The 17,971-nt window shown below is 40.2% G+C and overlaps 1 protein-coding gene and 1 long non-coding RNA gene across 3 annotated transcripts in view; both read right to left on the bottom strand.

Moving 5' to 3' along the window:
• The window catches only part of LOC147757569 (uncharacterized), a 157,956-nt gene extending 152,508 nt beyond the window's left edge, over positions 1–5,448 (bottom strand). Inside the window, exons 1-2 of the long non-coding RNA XR_015320372.1 lie at positions 5,282–5,448; positions 4,304–4,987 (exon numbers count right to left, since the gene is read on the bottom strand). This is a non-coding gene — a long non-coding RNA (uncharacterized LOC147757569). The remainder of the gene's footprint in view (positions 1–4,303; positions 4,988–5,281) is intronic.
• Positions 5,449–7,544: 2,096 nt separating this feature from the next.
• Positions 7,545–17,971, bottom strand: part of LOC111244498 (innexin shaking-B-like) — a 17,804-nt gene continuing 7,377 nt past the window's right edge. For both annotated transcript variants that reach the window (XM_086979718.1, XM_022791700.2), the window contains 4 exons: positions 17,304–17,503; positions 15,098–15,296; positions 7,999–8,148; positions 7,545–7,854 (listed from right to left, as the gene is read on the bottom strand). In XM_086979718.1, coding sequence (XP_086835844.1) covers positions 7,699–7,854; positions 7,999–8,148; positions 15,098–15,296; positions 17,304–17,503 — 705 coding nt within the window. In that variant the 3' untranslated portion in view covers positions 7,545–7,698. The remainder of the gene's footprint in view (positions 7,855–7,998; positions 8,149–15,097; positions 15,297–17,303; positions 17,504–17,971) is intronic.

Below are 17,971 nucleotides of genomic sequence, written 5' to 3'. Positions count from 1 at the left end.
TTGCGACGGACATAGTTCTCCTGACGGCGTATAGAGGTACGCACTCCTCTTGCTTCGCACAGCTTATATAGCCGAGGTCACTCCGCGATACACACAGTTTAGAAGGCTTGCTATGTGCTCCACTCGTCTCCGAGACCTTCACCTGTCTTCGTCCAGATTCGGTTTACGCATTATCCACTGGTCTCACGTACGGTAGCAGAAGAAGTCTTCCCACATGGCTAGATGACTATATGGCATTTGCGACTCACTCATTCACTCGGCCAGTGAATAGCATTACTGCGCTGTTTAGATTATATAGACCCTATCATAGAGAATGCTAGTTATCATTTTCACACCCATTTGCAGATCGTTGCATTTTTACCAGAGAGCTATTTAGGAAATTATTTTTCATTTCTATTTTCTTGTCGTGTATAGCGTGTTCTTTTCTCACGTACGTTCATAATTCTACCACAGGAATGAAAAAATGGTAGATGAATGTAATTTGATTAGGACAATATAGGTTAGCCTTGCCGCCGTCATCATTGTTACAGTATTAATGTTACTGCGCTGCCTGCCCTGTCATTACCACTGATGCTGAATCGCTAGACGCCAATACTACTCGAGTTAGCGTTTTCTGTCTAATTCTCTCACCGTTCGAAAAGCTAGAAAATGGCGTCACTAATGCATGCTGCAGTAAGACTATCATAGGGCGATCTATTTTCGATATTTTCGAAATTGTCTTATAGTAGCCCAGTTATTATCTTGACCCTTTCCAATTTCAGTGCGACTCATTGGCACCGCTAAATTTGGCAGGACAAGTCACCACACTTGGTTATGCTATACATTTATTTCATTGAACTCGATATGCTCAGATGATACGTACACGTGTAACAGATACGATTGTACGTAGACGCTGTATAAATTTTTTGTGTTGCCTGCGAATAGTCTAAAAGGTGCAAATTATAACCCGATAATAATCTAGTACGAAAATTTAACATTACACTGCTGTTTCCCGATCTAAAAGTACTCCAGCCTTGAAGAAAATATTCATACCACTGCTAAATATACGAAAAAAAAAAACATTGCCAATAGGCAAATTCACACAAGCTGCTAAGTAAATCCTGGCAGATTAGGGCACACTATATATAAAGCGTAGCGTTTATCGTGGTCGGTATTTTGCGCAGTACACAACACTGCAATTGAGATCTTATTTTTTATTTTCTTCTTTATGCTGGCCCCTATACACATTGAACGTATGATTCGATTCAAAGCCATTTGTCCTGCAAAAGAGGTTTTGTATGTATTAGTTGATTGATAGTTAGACCAGTGGGCATCATTTGTACTCATCGAACAACTTGCCTTAACGCGGTACATAATGATAAAACTGCATTTGAAAAGTCACTACAACTTACAATGGTCTCACATGGGAAGGAACTGAAATGCGACCCGATACAATCAAAGAGCACCGAATTTCGGCTGCATAATTTAAAAATTTAGCTGGGTTTATATATATGTACTATTCTATGTTGTATAGCCACTTCCGTTAAGGGATATCAACACAGCGCACTTGGTACCATCATTTTTTTTTTCGTCCAGCTGCCACCTGAGTAAGTGTGAAAAATCTAACTCTATACCTCAATCAAGAATGAACAATATGTAGTGCGATTTACAATCTTGTCGGAAGACTAGTGCCCGGTACCAGCAAGTAACTTATCGTAATAAAGTTCAAACAAAGTTCTTAGTTCGAAGACCGTCCCGAAGCTGGACCACTAGGGTTATTGATATTTAGGTCGAGACAAGTGCACAGGATCTGCTCCTCGAATATATACACACGTATACTCGGCACATATAGAATGATCTGTCTCTAGCTGCTATTTTTCTTCCTCTATTGTGATTTTGTTCTTCTGTCATAAACCAATTTCATATATACGATTTCAACGAGGTCGAAAATTATAAAAGCACTGCAAACAATTACACACAGAAATCTGCGTGTACGTATGCCTGCGTGGGTTATTCAATGATTCCATGTATTTGAAGCACAGATTTTCGTATCGATTTCGATCGAAGTATCGACTCTCTTACATAATACAGCATTATGATATAAAACTTTGTTTCGATAGGGATTACGAATAATAAGCATATATGAACAGTTCGGCGTCATGTGCCTTAATTATATAGGAGGCACTATAAAGTTCATCATGGTGCTGGGCTTTAGAGGCGGGCCAATCAAATACAATAGAAAGGTACCTTGCTCCAACCCTGCTCTGAGTTCAACAATGATCCTGTAGCATCATAGACCTAGTCTGACTAGTCCTTTACACAATATACTGTAGAGCTATAACAAAAAAAAAGTAGTGCGTTTTTGAAGTCACGCTTGATTTATCTATATTGGCTTTATCGACTTGATATAGATTTAGTTACTTAGTTGACGTACGGTCAACTTTATGTAATTTCCATTATTTAGCATAGGGTTATGTACACGGCGTATGTACCGCTCTGCTAAGCTGAAGCCAGTATTACATAAAGGCATTTTTGTTGTCATGAGCATTTTATATAGCGGAACATTTTGATTGTAATCTTTCAACATGTACCTAGCATAAATTTATCCGTTGATTTCCCACCTATCCAGCTGACGCCTCATCACACGGCACGCTTGTCTCTGGCTCGAAGAACTGTTAATCATATTGGCATCGGAAAGCAATCGGCTAATAAAAAAATCCCCCATAGAGACACGCTACGATCGATCACAGCCGCCTACATGCATGATTCAATAGGCTTGATGGAACCAAATGCTGCGCACCAATAAGCAATAAAAAAAAGAAAAAAACTATTTACCAGTCCAGTTATGTACAATTGCTGAGACACTAACAGGTAAGGGAAGTTATACGAGGGGGCGACACTTGCTACCAGCAGTAGCTACGGCGGTGAGTTAAGCGTCGCCTCGAAGCCCTAGCGGCTCAACATGTTATTGGCTTGTTGCTACGGGATACTCACAGTTAACGAGACCCGCTGCCTCGTTGGATGAACAGGAACAATGTCGTGCTCGTTTCGAATACAACTAGTCTCCTTCCGGGAGGTGCAAGTGCAATGGCAGTCAGAAAAGAGATAGCTGGACTTCACTATAGTCAGTTACGCTACCATCAATATACGTTGTATGATATTTAGGAACGATTTTGGAGTTTTCCTGAAGACACGTAATAGCATTTTTATTGCTAACCACATGATCATGTACTATAAATGTGCAGGTGTCCAATTTTGCCTACCTGAGAGATGCTTGCTTAAACATTTCCCGATAGATAAAGTTTATTGCTATACTATATGTTCGTTTACGCGTACTGTGTGCCGCGACATCCGTAAATATGCATCATTTGAACTTTTCAAGTTTTCGCAAATGTCCATTACACTACGGGCTTCATAAGAGCTTCAGCAGGAGCGACAGGATTACTAGCGATCGCTATTCCCACTCTAATCTCTCACCCATGTTTGACCCATAGCACCTAGTAACCGGGCTGGTTAACTGGCTAGTAATAAGCCTGCGGCTCTTTTCGAAAGTGCATAAGCAGCCTGGGTTCGGCAGCGTATCGCAAGCTCATTGCCCCTAATGTCGAATGGAAGTTTGGTACCTTTCTGGCCTTATGTGTAGTCCATAAAAATTGCGAAATGTTTGTGCTGGAACCGGGCTGAGGAGTGAAGTCATTGCGTGCTGCTGTATATCTCATGTGCTAATACGATATACACGAGCATGTATATAGGTGCTACATATTGTGCAGAAACTATTAAAGATCCATACATTAGCGTCGGTCGGCCAAGATAGAACCAGCATTCGCTTAGTTATTTGTATAAAAACTTAGAGGGGAAAAGGCAAAGCTGGCTGTAGCGCGTTTAAGATCATATCCAACTTAACAGCAACGATGCAACCAGTAGAGCTATTCATCGTAGCTTATTTGAATGTATGCTTTTGTTGTTTTTTCAGCACTTCCTGTAGTTTACGCCTTCAGCGAGGCAAATGTTATTTCGTTGTTGCCCATTTTATTATAGCAAAAATAAACTTTGACGTTACTTTATCAAACTACGAAAAAACAAAGCAGGTCTTATGCTGTTATTCTTCCTGGCTTTGATTGACTGCCTTCTAGTCCTTACACGCAATACTACCAACTAGCAGTCCTGCATGTGGTATCGATCTTTTTTGCTATTATGAACATTTGGCACCTACAGTCAAAAATTAACGGGAGCTTCAGCGTTCCAAGAGATGTATTCGTATTAAGGGAAAGAACACTTCTGTGCATCGCTTATAAATTTGAGTACTAATGATGAGCGCTCTTACCTGATTCGAGAGTACTCCAGTACGACGGCATGAGAATCTCTAGCTCACACTGGATTACTGCTTGATATAGCGCGCGTTTGTTGAAACTGGACTAAGAAGGGACGCATTGACCCTAATCGTCTCTAATTTTTCTCTTTTGAAGCTACTATAGTAATCTGGGGTAGTAGCTGCAGTACTCGGTAGCGTGAGTGGCTTGAACAATGTTTTATACAGCTTTATTCGATTTGACAGAAAATGGCGTTTCTAATTGTGATTGGGGAATTGGTTAGTCCCGTTAATTTCAGCATCTGTTGACTGTATACACCCCCTTTTGCTGTCTACCTTATTTGTGCGATGATCTTTCGGGACTGTTCGTTATCGAGCTAAGCGATTTAATCTGTATTAAAAGATGCTCTCGGCGATTTCACTGAAGAGCGGCTTTTCTCTGCTTTTAAATGAATAGAATAGCATTCACTTTCACTACGCCACACGCACCCAATATGGTAGCTTCGGAGGTTAGCTCCAGGTGTCGTCAAACCCACTTTCGAAAAAGTAAACGTATTGCTAGTTGTTTCTGTCCCGTTGACAATGATCGGAGATGATAATTCACGATGATTGTAAACAGTATTGTTTCTTCTTGGAAAAGGGTTCACAACAAGTATCATTAACTGGTCCTGAGGCACCGATGAAGATCCGGAAACGATACTACAACAACAACAACAGTTGAGCCAGGAAATAGGCTTTTAGTACTGGAAGAAGTTTGAGAACTTGTGCTACTATATGTAACCTTAACTATACCTGCACACCGCCTTCCTTTTACATGATCTCTGCATAGCTTAGTAACTGTAAAGGAATTTTCCAAAAGTTGTCATAGCAGTCGCTGTTGCTGCATTTGACGAATCGAAGTCCGTAACCTGGCAAGAGAATTGTTGGTTCGACGCTACCCTAATTTTCTTATCCTGCATTTTTACGGCAAGGTTGAAGACATGCGATGCCTACCTTGCTTACAGCGTGCTAGCGGGATCGCTCTTAAGCTAACCGAGAAAATGATATTGAGAGTAATAGGATAACTTAGACGAAGCGAAGGCTGCCGAGCGAGCAGGAGAAACTAAGCTGCCGGTCCAAACTCAAAACTGAGCAGCTGAGGAACAAACCAATGGAGCTTGCATCGTATCGGCGAGTACACCAAGAATGGCCCGGAGTCCCTCAAGGGCCCGCCGTGTTTGGGCAAGGGCAGGACGAGGGAGAGAGGCACCTGTGGATTGCGTCCCAGAGCACCCGCTGTGGTCGACAGACGAGACACCAGGCTGTTGAGGTTTCCGATGGTTGAACTATACCTAAAAAAAGATTTCGCGAGGACATCTCAATCTATCGCTGGCGCTGACGGTCGCTGCTGGGAAACCAGTCCGCGCGGTAAGCCTATCCAGAACAGACTGAAAAACCAGTAAGGTCGTCTGTTTTAGTTGACTAGTAGACGCTAAGGAAAAGCGAACTTCTTGAGCCACTTGTTGAAAAGTTGCTACAAGAAAACGTCCCTTATATTACGATGACCAGCCTCCGCAATCAGTACGTATATAATCTGTTGATTCTTCTAACGTATTTAGATATGTGGCACGGAGATACGATATCTTATATTACACCACTATTGAGGAAGTGATGTTTATCCCTCACGACTGAGCCACAATCCATATTACAATCAGAATAGTAATATACTTTAAAAGTATGTAGGAATGCAGCTTAATTCATGGTTAAGACTGCAGGTCGCTGTACCGTTGTACAGCTGACCCGTTGAAGTTCTGCGAGAACATTAGCTCAGATTACGGATGCATAATTGACCTGTAAACTTTGCTATCCGAAAAATCTCCTATTTCCCAACAGACTTTAGCCCTCCAGTGCTCTGTAGCCGCACTGCCGACGGATGAATACTTTCTGTTCCTATTTGCCGAACATCTGAACCTGGTCCGGTTTACTAATATAACACTGCTATCATCAGCTTAGAGACCCTACCTGGTTTGCTGTTTTTTTAATTTAAGAGAAGAAAAATTATTTTTTTTTAATATTTTCGTCGATGTGCAATTTAGATAGCCTATTCGAGAGGACACTTCTATATCTAATGCTCATCGATTTTTATTCGAGGGGTATACACTTCGTAATTGTTGCTCAGTTTCAGATGGGCAGCTTCATTTATATCTCGTAATTTTCCTAACACGGTTCTTGGCAACGTACTGGGCCCATATGAATACCCAACATGGCAAGAGTAAATTGCCAATTACTCTTCCAGAGGTTACGCACGATTTCAAACGACTTAGCTGTGATGGTTTACCGGTTTGAACATAGTTCCACTGTTCTAATATACATATAGCTCCAATTTTATTGACACTATGTTGAAAGCGGCGTTTTCCACTACGACTTATGAATAACAGAACATTTTCTCGGTAAGTCCGCGCCACCCGCAATGGTAGCTCTATGAAACAATCGGCCAAATTCGTACCGTTTCACTCTGGGGGTGTCCGCCCCGTCTATATGCTACCTTCAAATGTCTTTAGCTATAACCAATAGACACACCTATACGATATCAGTAAAAAGTTAAGAATGATGATCAAGTTCATTCAACTTCAGTGGATAGACAGATAGAGAAATTAATGCTATCTTCGTACTGCTGTTGAGCGAGACCATTAATCGACAAGCACATGAAATCGTATTACCAGTGATAATAATAAGCCAAAAATTTCCTACTAATTAACAAGTTAGAACTTTAAGACCTCTTCTAAAGTCGGATCGGAATAGTCTTTCCTCAGGCTCACGATAATTGCCCCTTACTAATTATTCCTATATGTAGTTGCCTTATAATTTTACTAATACCGTACCTTATCTATCCTCGAAGCGTCTACAGGGCTCGTTCCACCAAAGATTGATGGTTCTATAGTCGATCCTTATCGTAATCAACTTACACAAGATCTACACATCCCACAAAGGTGCTCACGATTTTGCCGAAGATATTTTTTGTACTTCACTAATTTTATATTGCTAAGCTTACGAAATACTCGCATCAGTTTCTCATATACACATGTATTTCTCATGTGTATATGAGAAACTGATGTGTTCCTCATTGTATGTTTCCTCAACTTGACTAACAGCAGACTGTATCCATTGGCCAGCTGAGGCTACGAACGGCCCATTCAAATTCGAGCAGTAGCAACAGATAAAGGCCTTATGGCTTCCACGTTAACGTGCAAAATACTAACGTAATTTAACACAATGGTTTTGTTTAAAGCTGCGCTTTTTTAATTAAACTTGTTTAAAAACAATCATATCACTAGGTAGTAATAACTATGAAGTAAATTCAGCTTACATTCTAATTCTAACTTTAAGTCAGACTCGCTCTGTCTGGCTTATTTGACGTTTGGTTTTTTTCTTCATAGATTTTCGTCAGTTCTGACAAGTGTATAGTCCGGCGCCTTTTTTTGCAATCGCTTTAATTCTTGTAGCATTTCGGAGAATGTTACCGTTTCCATATTTCTACCGAGCATGTAGAGAATGAAGCACTGCCCTGCTGTACAATCCTGCGCTGCCTGGAAAAGGCCAAAGCACATACATGATGATTATAAGATCACGTTTGGTTGACATCTAATGTACTACGCACATTATTGTTGGTTACCAATATGAAACTATGGGCGGAAGCAAATGAATATAGCTAGAGTAGCATCAAAGCTTACCGTTAGTACATCTGGCACATAATAGAAACGCCACCTGACGAGTCGTGCGCGGAAAACTCTTCCGCTGAAGAGCTGCACGAGGCGATAGAGTATCGTGCACGTTGTGAGCGCCAGAAGAGCACACATCCAAAACCAGAGGAATACGTAAATCTGCACACCACAAAAGACAGAAATAGTCACAAATTGACTGACAGCTAATTTCGCTTAAACGATGCTAACCGTAGCTCACTATAACTCTAACAATGGATCCATTATCCGCAAACGTTTGCGGAAGTCACTTCAATTATAAAATTATAATTCTTCGAATTTATAATTATAGATCATTCGTTTATAATAGTGTTTTTATACGTTTGAATTCAGCGAAGACGTAATTTTTCGCCCGATTTGGCACATGCTAAGCTTCACTCTGTCAATTCATGCCAAGACCTATTAGACGCGCTCTGATATGTGATCTTCTTATTTACTGCTACTATATTATTGCTAAGTTACAAAAAAAGTGACAAGGAAACCGGACTACTACTCGTCACTCACTTCGTTGCTATCTGCTTTCTTCCAATTCAGAATATAATATCCTAAAATTTTAGTAAAAATATTATTATGACGTGCGACTTAGAACGAGTCATACAAATAGTCATTTGATAAATAATATGTAGAGTATATGGAGCATGATATTCGTTGCTGTGGAAGGGAACCCTTAAAAAATGTGCCTGCATAAAACTTGGCGAATTAGTTAAATAGCTAATATGTATCCGTAGCGCTAGAAGGTAAAAAATCAGGTACTGCTCTGTTGTTAGCATAGGTATAGGGAATAGGCCGTATGGTTACACATGTGGCCATAATGCTTTGTTAAAATTTCTCAAGCAACGCAATACGTCTGCCTTGATGACAGGTATAAATTAAAGTTAGCTTTTACAGTATTTCCTTATACTATCATGCACTATTGATCTTTTCATTTTTTGCGATGTTAAAATTTTGTGACGTAAATGAAAAATTAAGCTGTACTATATCAAGAGAATCTGTGATCGTAGTGTTTGTCCCGCAACCCTTTCTCACTCCTGACTACAGAAAACCTATGCCAACTTAAAATTAGGGATCCCTTTACCCTCGATTATCATGTTTGCGGGATCGCAATTCAACAGTTTAGCGGTTAGACGCTCTTGCAGTAGTTAATGGTTGCATGCTGAGTAAGGACAATAGAGCACGATGGCAGACTTTCTCCTATCGTGCCTGCTTCACTCCTGTCCTGCGATCAGTCTTATTTGCGTCAAACTATTGCCGCTGCTGTTGCTGTTGTTCGAATGTGCTGGCAGCCTTTTCAACGACAAAGCTGGCGACGATGGACGCAGCAAAGGTGAGGTAAAGCCTGCGGGTTTTTCCAGTTAAATATCGTTGCCATTTTATCCTAAGGTCCATGTACTAACAGTAAACGTTCGTGAGAATCATCGAGCCAACATAGACCGCCTTCACTAGGCCGATTTGATTTGCAACTTTATTGTCGTTCAGTTAGGGCTGTGCTTTTTCGGCAAGATACAGCAGAGAGTTGCAATTGTGGAGGACTGGATCACGAGAAAACAACGTTATTCGAGATTAGTCTTCGTACACATTTGGCGTACTCTGTACACCGCGTAACGGCACATCGAATTACTTAGAAAAAAATAGACAATTTATAGAATTTTTACTGAAGCTATCTAAATGAGATGAGGTTCTCTAATTAAATAGCTCGTAAAGTGATACACTTGTTATGCTATCTCTGCTTCATTGTAATGATAAGCTTAAACGCGCCTAATTTACTAATTACAAAACAATATTTTTCTCTATTTCTTGGTTTATCTCTCGCTGTAAATCAATGCGACTATTGAAATAGAAGATTCGCTTGCCATATACATATCAGTTGAAATGTCTTGCTTTTCTAACAGGAATGGGTAGATCGGTACGCGTGGGCCAGCAGGATAGGGTATACGTCTTCATTTGCTTTCAGGTTCTTAGTATTTATATATTATTTGATGTTACATTGATTAATTACACTGAATGCCACCATTTTAGTTATGTATTCTTCAATTACATAGTTGTATGTAAAAATAGATACATTTCAATCGAATGATAATATTACTCTCGTTTAAAATGGGCATGAAAGAAAGACTTTGGGTCTGGCGGCCTGATGCTTTCATTGAAAGGGATCTGTAGAGGCGTACAGCAACGATTTTGCGGCCGTAAACTTTCAAGAATAAGTTCAACCGGATTTTTTAGTAGTTCGATTACATTTAGGCGATTAGCAGACAAAGTAGCAGTAGGCATAGTAGGCTTTTCCCCAATTTTTAGAAAATCTGCTATAAATTTTCTAGAAATGGAAAATACTGTCAGCTGTCTTATATGGGGAGGTGTCTTCTCGTAACTAGCTATTTTTCTATACACCTAAATTTTCTATAGTTGCACAGAAGCTCAGCATGTGCTCTTCTGTATTGAAGCTTAGTCTCTTGGTCGATCATCGCTTTTCGTCTTGCTTAAAAGCGCCGGACAGCTTCCGGCTGCCATGGCTTTTGGGACATTGCAACGGGGCCATGAGCCGCGCGGCATCACGCTTTTTATATGGGTACCGAAAAAATAACTAAGCAGCTATAAAGAATAATGAATCTTTTAACCAGAAAACGGTTTGGGGAGATTCACCTGTCTGCCAAGAACAATGTCGATAGTTCTACAAAATTGCATAAGGTAGATGAAACGCAACATCAATATAGCTTTCGAAAATGCTCTTAAACTTTTGCGACCGCTTTTTTTATGCGAGAATGACGGGAGCTATTGAAAGCTAAGAGTCAGTTAATAAACAAATGGTTCCTATCTATGAAATATCGGTGGTAAGGATAAAATGAAAATTAAAATAAGCAAAGAGGATCCAATGTTATTGACGTTGTGTAATAAAGATGTGAATTAAACGTAACGACGCTGATTTACTTAACCGTATGTGGGTGTTACAAACATATATGTAGCATTCAAGGCGAACTGTAAGAACAGGTTTATTATCGACCCCTGCGAATCACGGTCGACCTAGATAGAGAATTTGAGCCTGAATAAACAAGTGCGATCGTTATCTCTAACGGCGGACTGAAGGAATCTTCGTTCAATAGATTATCGCCATTGGCCTTGGCACTTCATTATACTGCAGGATTTCACTTGGAAAAAGTTTTTAGCTAGAAAAACTAGCAAGAATTTATAGCTAAACTATTTCTATATCAACGTAAGAATAAGCTTTTCTACATAGTCATGTCTGCATAGCCACAAAGGCTGAAGCTCTTGCAGCTTTCCCAAGGGCAATGTTTGATTTTCGAAATAATCTCTCGTCGCATCGCTTATTCGATGCACTCGATAGTGCGTTTGAAATAAAATACAACAAAGCGTCTTCAATGCTCTGTAGAATGCAATACGTGTAATTACAATGTACTCTTATAATACCGACAACAGTATCAATGAGCACTCGCTGTCAGAGTATTGTATTATTAAAAGCTGCGTATACGGTACCTAAAAGTAGGCAGGCAAAACCTAATTCGCCAGTATAAGGTGCATCGTTACGAAAACACATTACGTCTTCGGCCTGTTTTATATCAGCCCACTTATAATGTTTTCACACATACATATATAGAAGACCGTTTTAGGGTTGAAGTAAATCATGTACAACGTTTGATTAATTTGGGCTTGATTTTTATTCAGGAGGAATAGCGAAAATGGCAACGATTGCTTTGCTAAAGCAGAAAGCAAATAAAAAAACATTTGTATAGACACTCGTTCACGCGTACATTTAGAACCGTACGCTTACGATATCAAATCAGCGTTCTGCGTCACGCGCCCGGTAACCCAAGCGCTCGATGGAACTTCACTTTAGAAAAAACGACATTTTCCTTGGCGGTATTTTCTTCTTCGCAACGGCTGTCTGCATTTGTCTAGAAACGTTATTACGTGGTGACGTTCAACAGTAGCAGCGTCCGGATTTACAAGCAGCACACTACAGAGTAATACCTATATTCGACCTACACGCCCTAGTCACGCATTTATAAGCCACGTAAGGACAACAAACGGAGTGAGCTTCGATAGTGACCATATAGAGCCATTATAGCGAGTTAGCGCATCAACAAAATTGACACGGTCATAGAAACGACGAGTTTGTAACGGCGTCACTTCACTGGATTCACTCAATGTAGGTTTAAACATTGAAAAGATGTTTCCTTATCAGTAATTATACAGAGAAAATCTGTAAGAGTTACACAAGAAACCATTCGATGCGAATGCAGAAAAGCGTGAATGCTAAATCGATGCGTAGATCGTAGCTGGCACTCGAAAGCTATATGGTGAGTTGTCTATGCAAAAATGTGGTGGGTTTCCTATTCAGAATTGCATAGGATGGTTCCCTTAAGCACAAATATACGAGTACGAGTGTTATAATGTTATATACATGTATGCCGACAAGTACAGATCAAACGGCATTTGCTCGCCATATATTCGTACAAACTGTAGTTCTGTGCTGTTTTTCTGCATCAATCGATGTGTCCCGGCATGTGTGCCTTCATCTAGTCATAAACCTACTCTGATAATTACTAGCTAGTACAGGATGTATCTACCGCTGTTGTAGTCGCTAGGCCCTGTCTGTCAGGTGGTAAGGATTATGCTTAGTATTGATGTTTGTGCGTTTGAATCCGCAGGAAAGGCGAACCGTGGAGCCCTCGCTTTCCGCGTCCTCTCGTACTCTTTCGTATCCCTAACTCCCACTCTCTCGTCATCGGTCGCAGTTGAGAAATCTTCATTTCACATATGTAAAAATAGCAGGACATACATGATTATCGGAGTAAAGACTGGATCTAGTACATACGGCACATTTGTGACGGCGGCACCCTGAGCTTATTTTTATATTGCCACGACCATATTACATATTGTTGTAGTATTTGTTGATAAGATAGCAATCACTGTCACGGGTGTGGCACTTCACACATATACTAACGCTATAACATGGTATTATAGAATTGGTGCACGACACCGCTGTTCTAGATGTAGAAGTTTGTGTATTTCGTGTTGCGAAAAATCCTGACAAATGTAAAACGAAGACGTCCCAATTTTCAAGGATCTTCATTATCATCCTATTCATTTTCAGAATCTTATGAGAAGCTACCTTTAAGATTATATATTAATAATGGGAAGTTATTCTGCTATGTAACGTGAGGTTAAAATAAATTTTCTAAAACAATAGATTGAGTGAATTGTACGCAAATTGAATTCGAAAATTGTTTACCGTGTCTGTATCTTGAACAAAGCTGCACAAGTTACCCGCGTTGGTAATTAGCACTCTCGAGATCTCGAGAACAAAAGCAACTGGCGTGAGGTTTAGCGTATTGAATTTACAAGAACAACATTAAACCAGCGCAGGGAGAAATGCCTTCGAACTACAAATACATTCCGCATATTGGGAACAACTGGTGCACAGATGTACGACTTTGGTGTTCGGTGAATACCTTTTCGATATAGTTCCATGAGTCACCTCAATGGCTAGAAAAATGAAGAAGACCGAAACACGCCGCAAACATTGTCTAGAACATGGAAAGACGTAGGCTTAAGTAGAACTTGTACAAAGTGTGTGAAAAGTCTTGTCGAAACCCAAATCGAACCCGGATCCATGCTTGACCTGCCCTATCGGCTCAGCTATCTTTGTCCTTCCGACACGAAACATTCCGCCATGTTCTACACGTCACATTTTAACAAAAGGTCAGTGCAGAAAGTTGAGTAGGCCCGGCTACAGGCGTACCATTCGCAAAAACTAAGATAGAATAGTCAGAACTGTCGCAACTACTTTGGTGACGTTTTCGCATAATATACGTGCAGCATCTTTGCTGAACATGAGATGACGGAAGCTGAATTTTCTTGCTTGCCCAATCATTTCGAGAGGTTAAATATGTCCAACGCCGAGAATAACAGTGGCACCTGGAAGACAACCCTATATAGTACCGCCCTTGGTAAGCCCCAGCCGGAAATTACACCGGTCTTAATTAGATTGCTGATGGTCAACAGAACGAGGTTGGCGGTAAATAGCCCTTGGAAGACACATATGGAATTGCATTTACAAATTATTATCCAAATACACTTCAGTTAGTACAGTTTAGGTATCACATAAGGCCACAGTCGATGAGGAACACCTGTGAATAAGTTTTGCGAATCTGTATTGCAGTCACGTCTACATTGATCAGCATCTATAGTTCTACATTACGTAAAAACGCGCCTAAGTGTACCAGTCCGCATTTTTGTGGTTAATAACAATAACTTCATAAAAGTGTCTCGTGGTCGATGGTAAACCGCGCGATATAGTTTGTTATAAATCAAATAAAAATGTTTGTAAGTTTTTATTTGTTCCGTTCAGCTTCCTCTGGCTTTATTCGCATCACCGCCCCGGGGGATGGTACGGTGCTGGCGTGTTGCCACACCAACGCGTGGCAATACCGGGGCGACGCAACAACGCTGCTGTATCGAGCTTTATCGTAGGAAGGCAGTTATGGGAAACATTTTTCTTTCTAGTTCTATTCACTGTGATGCCTTGTATGATTTCAATAGTTTAGACAAATTCATGTAATCAATTCAATGCGGAAAGGTTTTTCCCAAAAACCTGAGATTTCGAAATGTTCTAAAAGATGTGTCAACTCGGCACTACAACGTCAGTCTACAAAAGCTGGCCTGAATGTACTTTTGTTTTTGTAGCGGAGTTATTTCCTTATTAGAGCTAATATCTCAGAAGAAATGTTCTCATCGGAGACGAATGTGCACATCAGACTGTATGTGCACGTACCTTGTACAGGAAAGCAATTATTAAGCAAAAAAGCGAAAATTACCCTTAGAAAATAAGTAGTCTGAGTATTTCGATGTATTTGATTCCCAGAAGCTCGATATTCTGATTTTCAGATCGGCCGGATTAGGTGAAGGAGCAGGCTGGATTGGTAGACAAAATATCAATAGTAGTAGATGTCTGCCACTAATGCAATGCTAAATACAAGTACAATATCCAAGTATTTGCTATTATATGATTTATTATAAATAAGTTTAGGTACTTTGGAACAGCTAGCAGATGACTTACTTTTTCGTTGATAATATTAAGCGGTAGAACGCAAACAGCATCGTGTGTCTCCACGTTTCCAGACGAGCCGAACTTATGGAAGTGACATTTGGCCACTCGCGGAAACACCCTTACCATCGGATCGACCCTATCTTCCGGCGATTGTTCCATGAAGCTGAGCACTTCTAAGCCAAAGGTGAAAAACTCGCCATCAAGAAACCTACTCAATCCGATAAATTAGAAATTGCTTAAATATATATTTTATAGTACACTTCTTGTAGTGATTGAAGGCTCTTAACACTAATATCGCCCATAACTAACGAAAATCTATCCCGGATATGGGCTACCAGGATCGAATCGCTTGTTTATCCTAATTGCCTATAAACAAACAACCTGACAACAGCACTAAGCGTCAAAACCATTTATTTTTCAACTAGTTCCTGGTATAGGCTCGAAACGTCTGCTGGATGAAAAGAGGCAATTGATTAGAAATCCATGATATCATTGAGTCTCATTCCAAGGTGAAACTTGAGATTCATAAAATCTATACTAGAAAACTGTGTTTTCTTGTATCCTGCAAGAACTATGGTTCTATTAAAGTTCCATCTTTCTTTGAGCAGAATAAGTGTGCTTTTTGATCGCTATCTAAAGCTTCTAAGGCAGACGCCGATACTGATATTTTCCGCGAAGTCACAGCCCATTGTCTGCCTACTTTTGTCCGGCAAATTCTTATTTGTTGTTCAATATCGATGATCCTCAATCTTTTTCTCATGAGGAGGTAAGGTGGAATAATGTTTCTTCATTCTGCTTTTTCTACTACAGTGAGAGTCACCCAGGCCCGTCTAACTTTTAACCCCACCCAGCGCAGTTTCTCTAGTCTGCTAGGCTCCGGAACTTCCGTATTCTGCCTTAACAAAATAGCCATTTCTGGCTGCCTCGTTCTGCTTGGGATCTCTCAGTTGTAAAAAAAAAGACGTATCTGTTAATAGCCGTACTCACCATTTTTGTTTTTTGTTGCTTGCCAGGTTTGGTTATATGCGTCCAATAATAAACAGAGTACGTTTTCCATGGATCTGTAGAGGTATCGTCTAAAACCATAGCAAAACGGACCGCAAATGGACCATCAAAATTATCCCTGATGGACGACGCCCACTAACCAAGACATGTAGGGTGAAACGGTTACACCTCTGTTTCTTATCAGCTGATCGTAGGTATGGCCATCTTTATGTCGAGCTGGGGTTTACAAAAAACAGACCAGATGGATTGGGCAGCAAACCTTGAGTGCGGCATGCCATTGACAGTAGGACAAGTAGCGATGAAGGAAATTTGCCACCATCTGGGCAGCTCGAACAAAGGATGAACCGAGAATGTTTTTTCAGGCTTGATTAGTCTTGAAAAGTTTCTCGTTTCTAGTGTTCGACGTGGGATAATCACAGGTAACACACGCAACAAAGTCCGCAACAGAGATGATAACTAAAACAATGAGTTCGTAGATTAAATGAAGCCTCTTCCCTAGCGTGACTTTCGTGATGGAATGGAGAGTGGGTGTGAAGCATCATCTATCGATATATGGCTTTAATCAGTTATCGCTAGAAGAGAAAGGAACGGACGATACACGGGATGCCATTATCCGCACACAAAAATCTCTAAAACGGGAGCCGTACAAAATAATCAAACACAGGCCGGCTGGCTGTCATATAAATGATACAATATTCCTAATGATCCTTTCTGACGATTCGGTCTCCGGGTGTTCCGCGTGAATGTCACAATATGAGTGTTTCGTCATACGCTTAGAAGCAGAAAAAGGTTCCTGGATTTGAACGGGAAGATGTTGCGCTTTTACATGGATTGCCGATAATCAAAAGTTCTGACATAAAACTGGTGCACAGTCCATTTTCCAAAAGTTTATGGCTTACAGAAAATAGTTTTTGCGCATTTTTCTGTTTTCATATATATATATATATATATATATATATATATATTATTCAGTACATTAAAAAAAATTCGGTATATTCGGCCTGAATGAATCGTGACTGCGTGCTGGCAAAATGGTGGACTAGTTCTAAATTACGGAATAGAAGGTGCATAAGAGAATATAGCAGTAGAAGCAATAAGATTAAATTAGGAATTCCCATTTTTCAAACTAAATGTCTCCGTGTAGTAAGTGTATTAAATGCAACGACTTCCAATAAGTACTGAAACATTGCTCATTTTACGATGCACTCGCCTGTTTATCATGAATAGCTGCGCAAACACGTTGATAAAGCATAGCAACTCGCAAAGCGCATATCGATACATATAAGTTGAGAAAGAACCGGCCCAAATCGCTTTGGCCGTTTCCTGAGGCTCGCGTTCCGCTAGAAGGTTTTCTAGCCTTCGAGCCTCCCACGCCTTCCACATCCATCGAGGTCCATAAAATAGTATGGCCTAGAAAACACAGTACTCCTTAGGTATAGTTTCAATAGCCGTAATCATAATAGTATTAGCTACAATTTTTGCGATCAAAGTAAAATAACACAGATTGTCATAGTGTTTTCTTACAAAAGCTAGATGCCTGCTCGCGCAATTAATACATATTTAATTTCGCCAATAAAAAGAAGAGATTTTATTGTTATGTTGCTTTCCTTTAGATTAAACAATAAATTATGTACCTTGAGCAGATATCTACCGTGCCTATTATTTAATCTCCACGACTTCTCTTACGTAGTCAGCGATTCCATGAACAGAGAAAATACAAGCTTCGATAAAGTATTTTTTTGTTTTATAGATGTAACGTCTCGACCAAAAAGAGATGCCCTCATAATGTTTGCTTTTTCGGTCCTGAATGCGGCGTTATTGTCCTTACATTGATTGATTTCGATCCTGCCCAGTTCTACAAAACATTCGTTTGCTGCC

Source organism: Varroa destructor, unplaced genomic scaffold (assembly GCF_002443255.2).
Source record: "Varroa destructor unplaced genomic scaffold, Vdes_3.0 BEIS01000002.1, whole genome shotgun sequence".
Classification (NCBI taxonomy): Eukaryota; Metazoa; Arthropoda; class Arachnida; order Mesostigmata; family Varroidae; genus Varroa; species Varroa destructor.
This window is presented reverse-complemented; position numbering and strand designations above follow the sequence as displayed.